Below are 18,680 nucleotides of genomic sequence, written 5' to 3'. Positions count from 1 at the left end.
AGAGACGGTAGCATTTGCCGGGGAACATCTCATGTCGGAAGTCCCTTTCTACTGTGTATATGATTTTGAAAGTGTTTTGTCACCTTGTTTGGAGGAAACAAACGTGTATGAGGATCACTGTCCTTCCTCATTTTGCCTTTTGGTTATACGTGCATCCGACTCACACGTGTTGCAAAAGCATCTTTTCCGTGGTCCTAATTGTGTCACAGTATTTATGGAGCTGCTGCGGAAATTGCATGACGAAATTTTAGGATGGATACATGCTTTTGCACCTCTAGAAATGACTGAAGAGAATGAGCGTCAACATACAGCAGCCACTCATTGTAATATCTGCAAAGAATCCTTTGCTAAAAGACAAAAAGTTCGAGACCATGACCATGTAAGCGGAGAATTTCGACAAACACTATGTCAGACGTGTAACCTGAAACTGAGAGTGCCACCCAAGATTCCAATCATTGCACATAATGCTAACTATGACATGAGTTTTCTCCTGTCTCATTTACATCTGCTTAAGAAGTCAGACATCAACGTGATTGCCACCAGCTGTCAAAAATTTAAAGCAATTGACATCGGCTCTTATCGATTCTTGGACAGTTTGAGTTTTCTGAACGCAAGCCTTGAAACACTGGTGAAAAATCTACGTGATAAAGGTGAATCCAACTTTCAATGCCTTCGCCAGTTTTTTCCAAATGAGGAACACTTTCAGCTGGTTGTTCGTAAGGGGGTCTTCTGTTATAACTTTGTCACCAGTTTTGAAGCCTATGATGAGCCTTCGCTACCACCTCGAGATAAGTTCTTTAACATTTTGAATGGAACCGAAGTAAGTGAACAAGACTACAACCACGCGCAGAATGTGTATGAAAAATTTCGGCTCAAGAGTCTTGGAGAGTATTCGGACTTATACCTTCTGACAGACACACTGCTTTTAGCAGATGTGTTTCAGAACTTTCGAAAGTGGACACTCGATGTGCACAAGATTGAACCGTTTCATTTTGTATCCCTTCCAGGATTAAGCATGTCTTGTGCACTAAAAATGAGTCAGGTAGAACTAGAACTAATTAACGACCCCAACGCGTACCTGCTCATCGAGAATGGCTTACGAGGAGGTGTCACACAGTGCTCCCTGAGAAAAGCAACTGCGAATGTGCCAGGAACAGAACAGTTTGATCCCGAAAAAGAAAAAAAAATAATTAACTACATTGATGTAAATGGCCTGTATGGAGCAGTCATGAGAGAACCATTGCCTTACGGAGGATTTGAGTGGCTCACTGAGGAGGAAATTGTTAACTTGGATATAGCTCAGATACGAGATGATAGCCCTGTGGGTTACTTTCTTGAGGTAGACCTAGTGTATGACCGAGCAACTCATGAACACCACAGAGATCTTCCCGTTGCCCCTGAAAAAATGTCCGTTCGTTATGAGCTATTGTCAGACTATCAGAAGGCGCTCATGAAGAAGTTCAATCTTCCACAGAAAGCTACCGAAGCAAAACTGTTGCTAACATTATTTGATAAAGAGAGGTACTTTCTCCACTATCGCAATTTGCAACTGTATCTGCAATTGGGGTTGCGTCTCATTAAAGTTCACAGGGTTCTCAAGTTCAATCAAAAGCCCTTTCTGCGATCCTATGTCGACTTCAATCACGAACTTCGGAAGCGAGCTACAAACGCATTTGAGAAACAGCAATCAAAGCTAATGATTAATAGTGTATATGGCAGGACATGTATGCAAGTCAGGAAATTCGTAAATTGTCGCCTCACAGTAACAGATGAGCAAGTGTTGAAGCTTCTACGTAAACCAAACTTGAAACAGTTCCGCCCTCTGAGCTCTCACGTCATCTTGTTCCAATTTAGTCAGTCTGTTCTTCGCATGAAGCAACCGCTGTACCTGGGCTTCACAATATTGGAATTGTCTAAGCTGAAGATGTTTGATTTTTATCATAACCATCTTCTCCGTGTAGCCCCTGATACACGACTGCTATACATGGACACTGATTCTTACATTGTGATGCTGAGTGACGATAAAGTACTCCACGAACTAGCTGACGAGCATCTAGACAACTCTGGATATGACCCTGATCACCCACTCTATTCGACAAAAACCAGGATGGTACTAGGAAAGTTTAAAAATGAGCTTCCTCGTGATCACATTCTTGGCTTCTGTTGTCTGAAGCCAAAGCTGTACGCCCTCGATCTGTGCAGCAAAAAGCAGTACAATCGCGCTAAGGGTGTTAAACAATGTGAAGCACAAAAACTCCACTTCTCTGTGTATACGAATGCTCTCGAGCAGGGCACAATGCATAAAGTTAAACAGAACCTCATTGTGCACAAGGACAATGTAAACAAAAGTGTGTCAGTGACAAAAATAGCCCTCAATCCACTGGATACGAAACGCTTCATTTGTGATGATGGAATTGACACGCTACCTTTTGGCTATGGTTGAATTTTTTTAATGTGTACGGATTGGTCTCTCTAATGAAGCGATGGTGTTGGGGTGTGCACCGTCACAAGGTTTCATTACAGAGTTGGCATACGGGAGTAGGAGGGAACTCATCTGTTATCACCCCCGCAACAGATGTTGCCCTTCTATTCCTGGTCCCACAGAAAAAAATTGTAATAAAGATGTTACATCCATATAGCTATGGTTTGTCATATATTAGAACAATGTCATGTTAGAACCATGAACTAAAGCTATTGCATTATTCCACATCTATGGTTGTCAGTGTGGGATTACTTACAACTGTGAGTTAGGAGCTAGAGGATATTTGTTAGCCACGAGTGATGACTAAGCTGAGACCTGGTTTGATGAATTTCATGTCTTCCTGAAGTAATGTGTAGCTCTTGATGTGAGTGAAAGAGAGACAGTTTGCTTTCCCATATTGCTGCATGCATTTGCGATGGAAATAACAACTGACTTTGTCTGCAAGTCACTGTTTGTAAATGGACCGTCTCAGACGAATTTGATTATATGTGTGTGAAATAACCTGTTTTCTAAGAATTTGATTATAAGAGTATGTGATAACCAGTTTCTAATAGCATGTATGTAATCTATAACAACGTCTTTGTTTGCAAGTCAGTGTTTGCAAATAGCCTGTCTCAGATGAGAGTCACTGTTTGTAAATGATCCGTGTCAGAAAATTTTTGATTATACAGTCAAACTTCTTTACAACGAAACTCAGGGGACGGCAAGAAAAATTCGCAGTAAAGGTATTTTCGTTAAAAAGGATGTCCATTATTGGACCTATAGGGCTCCAGCAGGACCGCAAAAAAATTGCTGTAGTGGTATTTTCGCTAAAAAAGGTGTTCGCTATAAAGGAGTTTGACTGCATGTGTATGAAATAACCAGTTTCTAATAGCATGTATGTAATCATCAACAATGTCTTTGTTTGCAAGTCACTGTTTGTAAATAGTCTATCTCAGATGAGATTTTTTTTATTACCAATGATTCATTATATAGTGTGCAAATTAAGTTGACAAATAAAGCTCTTTTCAGGCAAACTGAAATTTTATTGAATGCTCATAGTACACTACAGCATGACATATCCTCTGTTTTTCTTGGGAAATTTTTTCGAACAAGTGTTTCTATCAATCTGTCATTGTGTCTGAAGTTGGTTGGTGAAAACTTCTGAGTGCACTCTTGAAGAGAGAAACCACAGGCTAGAAGACTACCTACATACAAGCAGTACAGTCCACATGTAGCAGATCCATATCCCTGAAGTCGTTTTGCATTGTAGTGAAAGGAAGATGTTGGGTGAATAAACTGGTAAATTTCTTTGCAAACTGGTCGTATGCCGTAGCTGTCGAAATAAGAAATGCTGTTGTTCTTAGAGATGTAACATAAGGTCCAGTGTTCTCCAGGAGAGGATCTAGGAGCTGTGTTTACAACATACAGCCCTGGTTCAGCTTTTTGACTTGCAATTTCATTGCATGCAAATGTTCCACGAAACAGTGGCCTTGTGCAGTGATTTCGAGCAAAGGCTGCATAAAATTCCCATTCCTCCATTTTTTTTTCTATACGAATTTGACTCGTCTGTCTTTGTTGATTTCTAGCACACGAGGTGTTTCTGAAACAAAGAGAACTGTAACAGCCTCTGTAAGATTTCCACCAAATGTTAGGGTGAGACAAACATTGGCTTGTACCACTGGACTCAGCGACTGCACTTCCACATCTGGAGTGAGATGGTAGTAGAGCATAAACGTTTCTTTCTCATATGCAGCCGGAGCTAGAGGTATGTCTTTCCGCTTCAGCTTGTGAAGCAAATTCATATATCCTTTAGAGTAGATCGATCGTTGAAAGTCAAAGTCATCTGTGTACTGTTGTCCACCAACATCAAGCACAGCTCTCTTAAGCTTGAAATTTTCAAGTTTAAATGGATTCCTTTGTCTGTTACCCTGGTAGGCTTCACTTCTAACCATCAATACTGTCAGCTTTGAGGGAACTCGTTCACTGTAAAGGTAATCGAAAATCACTTGAGATTGATTTGGAGCAATTGTCCTGTACTTAATCTCTAATCCTCGAAGGAGGTATGATGCTGGAGTTGTCTGAAGTCTTCGTTCGATGCCGACGAGTACACTTGGAGAAACCTGCACACGTCGCAGGTACAACACAATTCGTGAAAACTCTATAGTGTGTTTTTCAGTCTCGCTGGCAGGTGCAAGAAGTCGAAAATCATCTGTGTTCTGACGAAGGACAACTCTTATGTCGACTCCATTGAGAAGAAACTTTTCCTGTTGACATATATCACTGAAGATAGGGGAATAAAGATCGCAGAGTGTCGAACCTTTGGTCCGTTTGTAGCGTGCAAAAATTCCTTTTGCCTCAACAGGAGCGGCAAAATTTTCAGATTCTCCCACTGGATCTGGTTCGTAGAGCATTGCAGAGAGGGTGTGAGTTTGAGTAACATTATTAGCATTTGTTATTATGTCCAAGTATGAACGATATGCATAATTTTCGAAGTTAGAAACCAGTGTCGAATTAAGGTAGACGTGGACATGATGAAAGAGCGAGGATGCAAATGCTTGCACAGGTATCACACTATCTGGTGTCACTGTACTGCCAACTGTACTTGATGCTGTATCTCCATTTTTCCGTACAATTTTGCATTGAATGTGTAGAAAACTAGACTGCAAGTCAAAGAATCCACCTCCGAGACCTGGAACATTATATTCGATTACACCACTTGCTGTAGGGGCAGAAACTGGAAAAAACTCCACATATTCTGACTTCTCCAAGGAAAAGTTTGTTGGAGGAAGAGAAAACAGTTCCAATTGGTTTGTGGTGCAGAGGCAGGAATTCTTATGTACTATTGCGATGCTAGACATTTTCTGTAGTAAAAAAATCGACCTTTCTTCGCTTCTTCAGGGATTTTACTGACCGACCCACCCTCTTACGTTTGCTTTTATTGTTGACAGATTGTTTTCTTTTCCTTCCTTTTCCTCTGAGCCTCTGAAGCAACTCGTCACGTGTTGAATGGATTGTACGACCAACTCCTTTCCTTAGAGCTTCTCTAAACGTTGATCCCTGCTTAACTTCTTCTGCTATGTGTCGTCCAGTGTCGAGGAGCTTTCGACCCACGTAGGGAGCTACCTTCTTCGTTAGTATAGGTATAAACTGCTGCACTAAATCAGAGAAATAACCAGATCCGACTTGATAAAGAGGAGCTGAATAATGTGGCAGTGGTTGATCACGTTTGCCCGTACCATAATGTGCTATGCAACAGGGTGCCTGTGTTATATACATTTTCGAAAATGCAGTGTCACTCCAACACGTCCTGAGCCGGCAATGAATGGAATGAAATCACCTATCTCGTTTGCCAGTTCGATTTGAATGGTGGTCAGTTCTTTTGCTATCACATATTTATAGTAAAGATTAGTGAAAGAATATGAAATCACTTCATTCCGACTCTGCACTCTGAAAGGGAGTAAACGGAGAAGAGGTGCCGTGATATCACCGACAGCTTCATTCTCGATGATGTCACTGTAAATAAATATATAATTTTGTGCTGGAAAAAGACAGACATCCCGCTGGGCTACAGCAAAACTTGAGAAGGTTGTCCTTTTTCCGAATCCAAGCATCAGAGCCAAATATGGATGAAATGTGACATAACCCTCGCTACGACCTTCCAGCTGACAAACTCCATTGTATGGATTATAAAACAAAACACGTGCACTTTCTGGTAGCCCTAGCTTTGTTCGGTATGCATGATTTATTGCATCAACTAGGTCCTTTCCCGACTCGTAATACCCTTCTGGAATTTCATATTTTGTTGTACGTGAGCGGTACGTGATTAAAGTAATTTTTTCTTCTGTATCCTCTTGATACTTCAATACTTTTACTGGTTGACCTTCATCCACTTCCGAACATCCAATAATCTTTTCAGGAAAACCAAGCTTGGCAGAGAGGGCTAGGCTCAACTCAAGTCCGGTATTGAGTGGCAGTTGTAGCTCATAATGTCCAGTGACACGTAGAATCCTTGCTTGGCTTTTTAAATGTTTCGTTAGGAATTGTCGAATTGGTAAGATAATGTTTTCTCCTGCGCGAAACTTAATTTGCTCTGTTGTGAGTGTAGGAGCAAAGAGACTAGTTTCAGATATAGCGTTAACAGTGTCCGTGACGTTCTTAATTGCAAACGGGACATTCACCTCTGTCAGGGCAACTTCGCACTTCCCATCTAAGTGCACGGGATGAGCAAGTTTAACTCTGAACTTACTCATCGTGTTACTAGGAAATACATCGGTGGAAGCGTTTGAGAGTAAATTGATGTAGAACTGGTCTGCCATTTTTTATTGTTCTGACTAATCTCCGTTTGCATGCACCGTTTTTATAAGACTGAGGCGCGTGCCCAGTCTTAGTTATTTACATAGTAGGTGTGCATGCAAACTAATTATAATAAGAAGCGCGTGTTGCACGTGCGAGGGACTTGCTGGAGGCTGGCTTACGATATGGGGGGGGGGCTGGTGCCCACGTGGTTAATTCCTCAGATGACACAGTGAGGTCGGTATCACTCTGACGTGGTTTACTCCAACACAGTAGGGCGTGCACCTAATTATAATATTAAGAAAGGCATGTTGCAGGGATGGCTTACCAGATAGAGTCGTGAAAGTGGGCTGGTGCCCACGTGGTTAATTCCTCAGATGATACAGTGAGGTCGGTATCTGTGGGCTGGCGCTCACGTGGTTTAGCCCTAATTAACATTCGCAAGAGCGGGATGGGGCGGGGACGGGGGCGGTCTTGTTTGTTGATGCTAAATACGCTAGCTAGCGTATCTAGCAATTGTTTTGCTAGATAGGCACTGCTAGGTGGGCTACATTTCTAGACTACTCTATGTGTATGTTCCAGTTCAGGTTAGAAGAGCTGTATACACGCAAATACTTATACACAGAAACTCTACATAATACATCGGCAGTCAAAGTGTAGTCCCACAGTAAGGGCGATTTCCTCTGTGTAATAGTTAGTACAGCACACTTGCTTGAATTCAAAGTCATTTGCCATATGTTACACCATTGTGTGATAGACGAAAGACAGGAGTTTAACAAAAGTTGGTCAGCCGCACTATTAATTTCCTTGTAAGCTACACAGTCGTCTGCATACAATATAAAGGTGACATCATGAGAGCACACAATATCATTAATACAGATATTAAAAAGCAACGGCCCCAATTCAGAGCCCAGGGGCACGCATGATCTAACAGAGGTGACAAGGAAGAATTAATAGAGACATACTGGGATCGGTTATTAAGGTAGGATTCGATCCAGCGCACAACAATGTAATTATTAAGCAATTTTCGAAGTTTAAGTAACAGATTGGTATGCGAAACACAATCAAATGCTTTAGAAAAGTCTAGAAAAATGACATCAACCTGCCCTTTTCTGTTGAGCACTTCTGCTAGGTCGTGCACAAATTCGATGAGCTGAGTTGTGGTTCAGAGACCCCTACGAAATCCATGTTGGTTATTGAAGAAAAAGTTACGTTCCCTATAAGTAATAGAAGATATGACTGGCTATGACGTGCTCAAGAATTTTAGAGCGTGAACATAGTATAGAGATTGGGCGGAAGTTAGCAATGTCGATGTTTGTACCGGATTTAGGTATTGGGACTACCCTTGCACGTTTCTACTCAGTCGGAACCGTGCTGAACTGCAGGGACTTGACAAATAAAAGGTGCAAGTACTTAGCACACCACTCAGCGTAATGAATCAAAAACTGATTTGGAATTTCATCAACACCTGGTGATTTTTTGAGGTCCAAGTTTAGTAAGGCCGAAAAGACACCCTCGAAAGTAATCGTAATATCAGGAAGATCAAGATTAGTATAATCGATACAAGGTGTTGCGCAATTGTCATTCACAAAAGGTGAGGCAAAATATTAATTAAAAGAGTGCGGTCATCTATGCTAGAGCACTGCACAGGCTTAATTTTCAGGCCTGTGCCCGGCCCAGGCCCGGCTGCTACAGTCCGTACTCGGCACGGGCCCGACGTCTTCTATATATTTCCAGCCCGGGCCAGGCCCGGCTCCACCGACTCGGGCCCAGCCCGTACCTGACTGTTTCCATGCTCAGGCCCGGTCCAAGACCGCCTCTGCTCTATTTGTTCTCAATGTTCGGAGGCGTATTTAGATTTACTAAAGAGCAGAACGCAGCAAGGAAAAGGACGCAGCTAATTGGTGGAGAGTCAGGAGTTACACTCGAACGCAGCAGCGGCTGTGTTTCTCTGCCGGCAAGCCGCTCTGTGCTTGGTGAATGCTTGCTTGGGAACGCAGCGCGCAGCGGCGCGTGGGCGTATGTACATTGCGGTTCAAGAGATACTCATCGCCGCTCTATTGCACATGCTCCGGTCTTTCGTGAACTCTCACGCGAACGACATATACATCAGAGCACCTAACCTAACTGACCCTCTTGCTGGACTCTCATAAAAACGAAATATGTCTGAACACTTAACCTCACTGACCCTCGCGCCGGACCCTCACGTGAACGAAATATGTCCCAACACCTAACCTAACTGACGCTCGTGCAGGACCCCACACCAATCGTCCCCAAATGTGTGTGAGTGCCAGAGGTGGGCACCCTCGCGAGGGCTTGTGAGGGTGAGGGCTCCCCCACCCTCACCTCACCTCACGAAATTTGAGGTGAGGTGAGGAGCATCTTTTGGAGCAAGGGTTGAGGTGAGGTGAGGTAAAACCCTCCTAGAAGACGCTGAGGTGAGGTGAGTTGAGGAAAATTTTCTGAAAAACTTTTTGAGGTGAGGTGAGGTGAGGAAAATTTTGTTAAAATTTTCTGAGGTGAGGATTCCTTTTTCATGTGAGGTGAGGACTTTTTTCGTGTGTCGAGAGAAGAAAAGGGAAAATTTGTCCGAAAATTTTTAGGTGATATGAGGCAAGTTGGCGAAAGGTAGTTGTTAGGGCTGTCTTCTTTACTTTGTTTTTTCAGTGACTGTTGTAAACCGAACGACGCGAGTCGTTGCACTTCACTATCAATAATCGCTGCTTATTGGCTGGTCCTGAGTCCTGACGATGGGTCTAGACTCTGGCTGCACATCCCACAAAAAGTAGGGGGCAATATGGGGACGACATTGGGCGCACTGATGACGTGACACTCATACGATTATGATTCACAAAGCTGCGCTTCGATTCGACCACTACTGTAGCGCTCAACCTATCGGATGCCATGCGAAGGCGGTGAACGAGACAATTAGCAATGCACCTGCCATTCCACTAGCTGATGGCGAGCGGCCATGATATAATGCGTAGGACATGATCCGTAAATAATTTTAGCTATCATCGCCATTCATCAGGTACTCACCGCAGTCGTGGCGCTTTCTGGCCTCTGTTGCGCTTGCGCCACAAACACCTACAGTCACAATCTACCGCTGAAGCAGAGAGTCGGGACCTGATGCTTTAGTCTCGATACTTGCTTTACGCTGCATACTTTCGTCATTTAAAAAAAAGTGACAAGCGTCGACCTTGAGCAGGGAGGGGCACTCTCCTAACTACAAGTGAGGTGAGGGCGCCTTGAACCCCCTCACCTCACGGAATTTGAGGTGAGGAGAGGTGAGGGAAAACTTTTTTATGCAAGGCTGAGGTGAGGTGAGGGAAATTCTCTGAAAAGGTTTTGAGGTGAGGTGAGGTGAGGAAAAATTTTTTCAGGAAAGGCTGAGCTGAGGTGAGGAAATTTTTCTGATAATGTTTTGAGGTGAGGTGAGGCGAGAAAAATTTCCTGAATTTTTTTTTAGGTGAGGTGAGGTGAGGAAACTTCTCCGAAAAGTAGTTGAGGTGAGGTGAGGACAAAGCTCCGTCCAGGAAAATCGAGGTGAGGGCAAAGACCGTGAGGAGTTTTGCCCACCTCTGGTGAATGCACGCGTGAAATCCAGACCCATTCACGAAATAACCATGATCACATGTAGAAAAGTGATAGTTCTCAGATGAAAATACCTGATATCCCATAACCAATGGGGAAAAAAAGTAACGTGAAAATTCTGCTGTCCAATCTCGTGAAATGAAATATGTTCATTTCGTATTATGTTCGTACATGCCCGACCATGTATGGCGTTGTCAAGCCCGTACCCAGCCCGAGCCCGGTGGCTGAAGCCCGAGCCCGGCCCAGGCCCGCCTAAAAAACGCCAAGCCCAGCCCGGCTTTTGGGAACGCCCGGGCCCGTGCAGTGCTCTAATCTATGCACTGACCATTCACTCGTATTTTGTGTAGGCGAAAGCTGGATGTTGAAAGGTAACGCCAGAACTTCGCAGGGGAATTCTTCATAAAAGAGGCTAACTTGCAGTTATAGAAGTTATATCTTGCGCTTTTAATCTTTGTTTTGAGATTTTGGACAACGGTTGCGTAAGATTCCGTGTGTTGCATTTTGGCTTTCCTGACTCGTTTTATTCTGCGCTTTAAATGAATCATATCTCGTGTAATCCAAGGATTACGGGTTCTGACGTGACGTTTCCTTTTGGGAACATATCGACACAAGCAGTCAGATGTCACACTCCTAAGGAAATTCCACAGCTCATCAACATTATCAACAGGCAAAGAACACATATTCTGAAAATTATCGAAACAATGTTTAAGGTAATCTAATACACAGACATCATATGCATTACAAAAATCGTATTGTGTCAGACAGAAAAATTCTGTCTTGTCAGAAATTTCTGTCGTTTCTCGACCATGCGATGTCTTCTCTGATGTTGAATTTGAAGTTTAGCCGACCATCTCGGAAACATCTTCCTCTGTTCCTCCACTGCGGCATGGCATCAAGTACTAGGAATGTCAGAGACATGTCGCGTATTCACGGGTACGCATGGAAACCGGTATAAATTACTGAATAAGGAAGATAGTGCACACTGAGCATCAGTTTTTGTTTAACGCATGTATGCAGGTGCCGTTGTCTAGAAAACGAAACACTCGCCTTGCACAGAAACCGTTTTCTGGGATACTTCTGCGAGAAGGCATGTAATTATTGCACCTCTGCTCTCAGCTATGTGCTTTGGAAAACTATGTTAAAAATTCATCGGTAGACCCATGCTTGACAAAAGGGTGTCTGCACACGATGCTCCAGTCTGCCGAAGCGAAGTGTTCGAAATTGGAAGCGAATGTGTTCATTTTCATGTAAGCTAAGCACTCACAAGAGTCGTTCATGCACATCGAATGGCGCTTTCCGACAAGCCGGACGTTGAGCAGTAGCAGAAAGTCGTCGAAAACGTGTTTTCCAAGAACCGGCAGTGGACCCTAGCGCGATCATTGCTCGAACCACCGGACAACCACAACAATTGCTTGTAGACGAATAAAAAGAAAAAGAAAATATAGAAGAGCCACGTTTTCAAACGATATGTCACTAGGAACGACACAACCCTCCACGAGCTACCCAACTCGAGCGTCGCGTTGATTGATTACTGTTACAAGTGACAATGTACTCAGTGCACGTTTTTTTGCTTTGTTTTTTTCCTGCTTGATGAGTGTGTCACTTGTACGAACGTACAAGTAACATATGTGCACATTTGCACTTGTCGCTCGAATTACATCCATACGTCCTCGCTATCAGTATTGTGAGGCATTTGGCAATTTTGCATTATTAATCTTGTTTTCTGTTCTTTTCAGGTGGGAGTTTGATTGACAACGGATTTTGCACAGAGAATAATATTGCTATGGGCATTGACAAGCCAGGAAAATATACAGGATATCTCTGGGCCGTCAGACACCTTGCAAAAGTGTATGTTGTACATGTTATGAAGGATTTTGCACATTAAGTTAATTTCCGTACATATTTCGGTTCAGTGAGTCGCATTTGGCTGCTTTCAGCTGGTAGTGTCATATCGTCTTCATTGTACCCAGTCTCAGATCTCCCTATTTTAGTTCTGCTACATGGTTCTGTTGAGTAAATCTCATTAGGCTGGTTTCAGCTGTTGGTGTCGTGTCGCCTTTTTTGTGCCGAATCTCAGGCTTCTCCATTTGCTACAAGAAAACAATTACTATGTTGCTGTAGTACTATGTGTTGTGTAGTTCACTTCAGTAAATGTCATTTGGCTGGTTTGGGCTCCTGCTGTCGTGTCGTCTTCTCTGTGCAGATCTCACGTTTCCTTCTTTTGCTATTTTAGTATGTTTTGTATTGTTCAGTTGAATTCATCAAATTGGCTGGATTCATCAAATGGCTGGATTGAGCTGTAAGTGTCGTGCATCTTCTTTGTACCCGATCTTAGGCTTTTCCATTTGCTGTTTTTAAGACATGTTCTGTAGTCCAGTTGAGTAAATCTCATTTGGCTCCTTTGAGATGTTGAACGTTCTCTCGGCTACTCTTGGAAATGGTGTGGTCGCCGGGGAGCATGAGCGGTTGATTCCGGGCTTCTCAGCGTTTCTGTATCCCATATCGCAATGACAGCTTCGAGGTATGCCTTCGCCAAGATGTAGATGTTAATGCTAATAAGTATTTGACGTTCAAAATGTTCCTACATGTTTATGTTGGAAGCAAGTCTTTTCACGGTTCCTCCGTTTTCGTCACATCCCCCTTTCGCTTTCGAAATCGCATTGAAATGCTATGCTGCTCGTGTCCCGAAGTTTACGTAGTGGCAACAAAGGTCCGCAAAACAGGCTTTGCTAGTGAGATCTTGTGTCCAATTTATGAGAAAAGCATGTCCGCACAAAGCCTCTTCATTTTCACTCTCAATCGCTCCAGAAGATTGGGAAGGTTCTTTGTGGATCAGTAACAGAAGAGTAAACAGCATTCTGAACTAAGTTGAATCAGCGAATACACGAAACCGGATAACAAAACGCGTTTATTCGGGGCTCTCTCACTGTAGAGTGTTTTTTGCACCCCATTGTGCATTGCCACAACAGGGGACAGGTATTGCTTTCTTGTTTGCGGCGTATGAGTCTTTTTTAACATCCCAACAGTAGTATTGGAATAATACAACTTAACGAGCAATTTGATACCTTCCTCGTCTCACCCCCCTGTCACCCCCAATTTTGCAATTTCCACCCCCACCCAGTTTTTATTTTTTTTCGATTGTTTCACTTAAAATCGCTCATACACGCATAAGAATGCGATAATAGAGCGTAGAATATAGTTTTCAATTAATAAATTCAATTACTATTCATTCCAACGAGAGAGAGAGGAGGAAAATATCAAATTATCGTTGAGTTGTATTTTTCTATAATGAGACACATGAAAACAAGCGCACATACGCATAAATACACTTTCTAAACTCATTTAATAATTCAAGTCATTACTATACGTATTCAATTCATTAATCTGTCAGTCCAGGTTCGGTAATAGCATCAGCCCATGGGCGCCGCCATTTGCAAAGCGTCACACCAGGCAGGTCGGAAAGCATCACGTCAGGTGGCAGCACCGCTGTCGTCATGGTGACTTCCGTGGAATGCAGAAAAAAAAAGTGCTAACGAGGGGAAAACACGCGCGAAAACAGGCACACACAAGATTTTCTCCATCGCGAACATGTGCGGGCATGCTCCGACGAGAATAGCAACAAGGAAATTGCGAACATGTTTGGGCATGCACGGACAAGAATAACAACAACAAGGGGAAGACTTTCTGCTAATCACAACAAGGGGAAGACTTTCTGCTAATCGCAACAAGGTAAATCGCAAAGCATACACTACTCCAATACACGCTGTCAAGTAATCGCAGTTAGGGGGTAGGTAAACGCGACAACAGCAAAAGTATTAAAACGACAACTCACCGGCACCGAAGTATTTCCACACACATCACTCAGTCAAAAACAGTCGCTCGTCACGAAATCCGTGGTGAGGAGAGCACCAATAGCATGACCGCCACTCAGAGATCCACCCGAAGCAATGAAGCGTCCGTTGATTTCTCCGCCAGGGCATCAGGAGCTCTGCACTGTCATTGATCATAACGTCATCCGTTCCAAAGGTCGTCCAGAGAGGAGAGCTTCGCAAATCCTCGTCTGCTATTCATTAAATATAGTAACCAATTATGACGTCACTGTTTATGGAAATTTTGCATTAAAGCAAAATCCAGACGGGTGCGGACCTACACCACAACCGTTGCCCTAGCTTCCCCTGCGAGAATGAAGCACTAGTCTACCAGACACCGCGCTGTTTGACGTCATCATTTCCTCCCATTGTCTGAGGCTGCTCCTGTGAGCACCCAACCACCGCCCTAACGGTCAACGTTTCAAAGTTCGCTCTTGCTATCAGGAGTGAAGAATGCGCGCCGGACAGGAGTGCTTCATGGTCCCTGGTATTAATTGAATTTACATCGCCATATTATTTTCTTTACTGCGCTATTACTGATTTTTATTCTTACATTAAAGTTTACAAAAACTACTACTACTACAAAAAATGCCCTTGCTCCTGTTATTGAAGATCATATGAAATTACTCTAATTTTTAACAGTCATAAATTATATTCACCCATTAAGGAAAACACCATCCATGCGCAAAAGCTGAGAAAAAAAAACTCAGCCTTGCAATTAAGCGAAGACTTACTAAATGACTAAATAAACATATCACAAAGCGCTTTTTCTACTTTCAATCATTAAGAACCATATCAACATTTTTGTGCAACAATTCAAGAAACTAATCATCGCTCTCTTCATGGACGCTGTTGCTTCTGTCTAAAATAACTGCCCCTATTGAAGATGAGAAAATAATAAGCGAGCCTGGACCACTCAAAGTGATCAATAGGCTTACTCAATGCGCGAAAATCATATTTTCTTTCTGATTTTGATCTTTAAAAGTAGCGCACTATCCACAAAGCCTGATCTCACTTGTCTCGCGACCTAAACCCCCAATTATTATTATTATTATCCACAAAGCGCGCCAAGTTTTCTTCAACCCCCCCACTTCTGCTTGCTATATGATGTGTCGTGCAGTGACGCAGGGCAAGAGTGACTAAATTTAGCATATGAAACGCATTTTCACCATTCCGTTTTGCAGCTTGCTTCCATGAGCAGACACACAACCCTCCCTTTTTTGTTCACGTTCGCTATGAACTTTAAATATTATTACTTGAAATGCAACAAATTGCAGCAGATTCGTCTCACAGAGACGGAAATTTGTATTCAACGCTCAGCTACCCGATTTTCTACGCTAGGACTGCAAAATTAAGCACCGTCATCAACACATAAGTCATAATGCGTGTCATGCCTTATCGAGCAATGTGCATACCGACAGGCATGACAAAACACAGAACAAACACACACTCCCGTTTCTACTGTCCGAAAATTATGGAACCGCGTAATAGTACGAACCCTGAATTTTACCAGGAACTCTAAACTTGAACAGAGCTACAAGCCCGACAAAAGCTAACACTCACAAACAACAACTGAAAAACAACAATTAACAAACACGCCTATTCGTTTCTGCTGTCTGAATTCACGCTAAATGCGTGAGTGATTCCAAGAGCAAGCACACCGTTTGAAGAAAGCCTAAGAAATGTAGCTTAACAGAGCTCTCGCCAGAATAGCCGGGTGGGAGGCGGCACGATTCACAAAACAGTTCTTCTTACTTAGTAGAGTTCTCTTGTAGAGTTCTCTTGCTGATTTTGCTTTTAAAACACGGTTAAGTATCAATTAAGCGCTCCAACTTTTTCTTACTTCTCATTCCTTCCTGCGACTTCCGCGTCCTGTCATGCAATGAAGCATGGAAAGAATTAGTAACTTTAGCATACGAAAGTAATTTTCACCATTCCATTTCGAAATTTGCTTCCATGAGCAGGCACACAACCGTCCGTTTTTTGTTCACATTGGCTATGAAAATCCAATAATCATGCTTACCTCCAACAAATTGCAGTGAAATTCAGATTCGATTCACGGAGACGATAACAGTTATAATGCGTGTCATGCTTTATCGAGCAAAGGGCATACACAAGAATCGTGAAGCATGACAAGATACACGCTAACAAACAACAACAACTAACAGACACACACATTTCTCCTCTCAGAAAATTATTAAGCAGCATATACGACATACTCTGAATTTTACCGATAAAACTAAGCTTGAACACAGCTACAAGCACGACAAACGCGCAATCCATCAAGCACCTACAACAATAACTGACGGTTAACTAACAAACACACCCATTCATTTCTACGCTAATGGCATGAGCGATTCGATAAGAACAAAGCACACCGCTTTACGAAAGCCTAACAGATGTAATTTTAATACGGCCCTCGCTGCGATAACAGCGTGCAAGGCTCATAAAATCTGTGCGAATCCTGGTAAATTAGGGCACCCAAAACAAGCACTTCGCCTTGCCCGCAATGCATTTCCACAAAGAACTCTATTAAAAAACGCGCGCGATAAACTTTATTTTTTGAACTAATATTTCGCGCAATCGTACATAACTTCTTTACTCGACTCACAGGAAGAGTCATACACAAAGAACTTATGTGCCAAGTGTGGTCCCCGCATAAAATACGCACGCACACAACAACAATAAGTTATGATGATGAGATGGGGTGGGGTGCTGCGGTGGTGTGAGGCACTCACACAGACACACATACAGACTCACATTTTCCATTACACACAGCGAGCGTCGCGAGTCTTCACAGTCACAGAAATCTATATTATTTCTCTAAGTCAATAATTATTCATCGCAAAACACTGTCCATATAGACTATGTATGCAGCCATAAAACGATAGAGCTTCGGTTCAGATGTAATAGGAATCACCGTCTGCCGACCGACGCGTACGGGAGAGAGAAAAAAGAAAAGAAGAAAAAAAAAACGAGTGAAAGCAGGCCAGGAATGCGCGTTGGCTATGCCTATGCGTACAGAAAAAAGGAAAGAAGCGGTGCCATGCTTATATCCAGCAACTATAATACACCTCCCTACTATTAATACAGATATGGGCTACACGAAATTCTGATTCTTTCCTTTTACTTCTATTCGCTTGCACCAAAATAATTTGAAGGAAACTGTACAGTGGAACAGGAAAATGAGAATAGAATTTCAGCATCCGCTACACGCTGCAGCTCTAAACCATCTCTAAAGCAAACCACATTGTATTGATTAATAAGCATGTTATCTTTCACTAAAATAGGTGAGTGGCTCACGACTCATATATATATATATATATATATATATATACTCATGGAACGATGCAACAGCACCAGAGGACACGTGTTTCGCAGTGGTTGCGGCTCGTCAGCTCGGGGTAGCTGCGCATCGTTCGGAATTGGCAAACCAGGGGTCACTTAGCGAGCGATCTACACCTGGGAGGGTGAGTGAACATTCCTCAATGCCACAGTGCAAGCCAGTGAATTCTAATGCAGGAAAAAAGCCATTAAATAAACAAGTAGATGACACTAGACGTGTTTGTTATTCAAAATTACATAAGATGGCTTCTATATGGCTGCACGCAGTGAAACAGATACTCATGGAACGAGGCGACGGCACCAGAGCACACGTGTTTCGCCGTGTTTGCTGCTCGTCTATATATCTGCGGCGACACACACACACACACACACATATATATATATATATACATATATGTGTGTGTGTGTGTGTGTGTGTGTGACGAGAGCGACGACGACGGCAATAAAGTGCTCAGTTTTCCCACGTTACATGAGTCGACAGGATAGATCCTCTCTCTCGCCTTATGCGTCTCCGGTTATTCTCGCTGAGAAGCAAGTCGGCTCACTGCTTAACCAGGGCTTCATCAGACCCTCTCTCTTTCCTATCTGCTTGTGACGTCCTGTATGGGCTTCTGTGAATTGGTACGTTATTGGAGAGTGTAATGCCGTGTCGCTCGATGCTTACGGTTCCGATATCTGTTTGCGACTTAGAGGAAATCTGGGAATGGCTCCGGATAAGGTCACCGAGTGCTTCGTGTTCCGTTGCAGACAGGTGGGAATATGTAGGAGAGTCAGCCGGTTCGAGTAGTACAGCAGGATCAAGGACGGTGGCACTGACATGAGAATGTGCAGAAAGTGACTGCTTATTCAGCCGCAAGGTGCCTTGCGAAAGGGTCAACGAGGATAAGTCCAGCGTGAGGCCAAAATGAGAGGCGTGATCCAGCCCGAGAAGCAGTTCAGCTTGCATGCCTCGAAGCACGTGAACTTCTACTTCTTGGAGGACATTGCCAATTCGAAGGTGAAGGTGAACGCGACCCAGGGTATGAGATGGTGATGTGACTTGATGAATGCGAATACTGGAGTTCCGAATAAGCTGGAGATTAAGTTCATTGTAAACGCCTTCGTTGATGCAAGTT

General features: G+C 43.1%; 1 protein-coding gene across 1 annotated transcript in view; it reads left to right on the top strand.

Annotated features, from left to right (window-relative positions):
- LOC135383925 (uncharacterized) overlaps positions 1-18,680 on the top strand; it is a 104,354-nt gene that overhangs the window by 49,952 nt on the left and 35,722 nt on the right. Inside the window, exon 7 of the mRNA XM_064613208.1 lies at positions 12,088-12,199. Within this exon, the coding sequence (XP_064469278.1) occupies positions 12,088-12,199 (112 nt within the window). The remainder of the gene's footprint in view (positions 1-12,087; positions 12,200-18,680) is intronic.

Source organism: Ornithodoros turicata, chromosome 1, assembly GCF_037126465.1.
Source record: "Ornithodoros turicata isolate Travis chromosome 1, ASM3712646v1, whole genome shotgun sequence".
NCBI lineage: Eukaryota > Metazoa > Arthropoda > Arachnida > Ixodida > Argasidae > Ornithodoros > Ornithodoros turicata.
The sequence above is the reverse complement of the archived record's forward strand: the minus strand, read 5'-3'. Positions and strand labels throughout refer to the sequence as shown.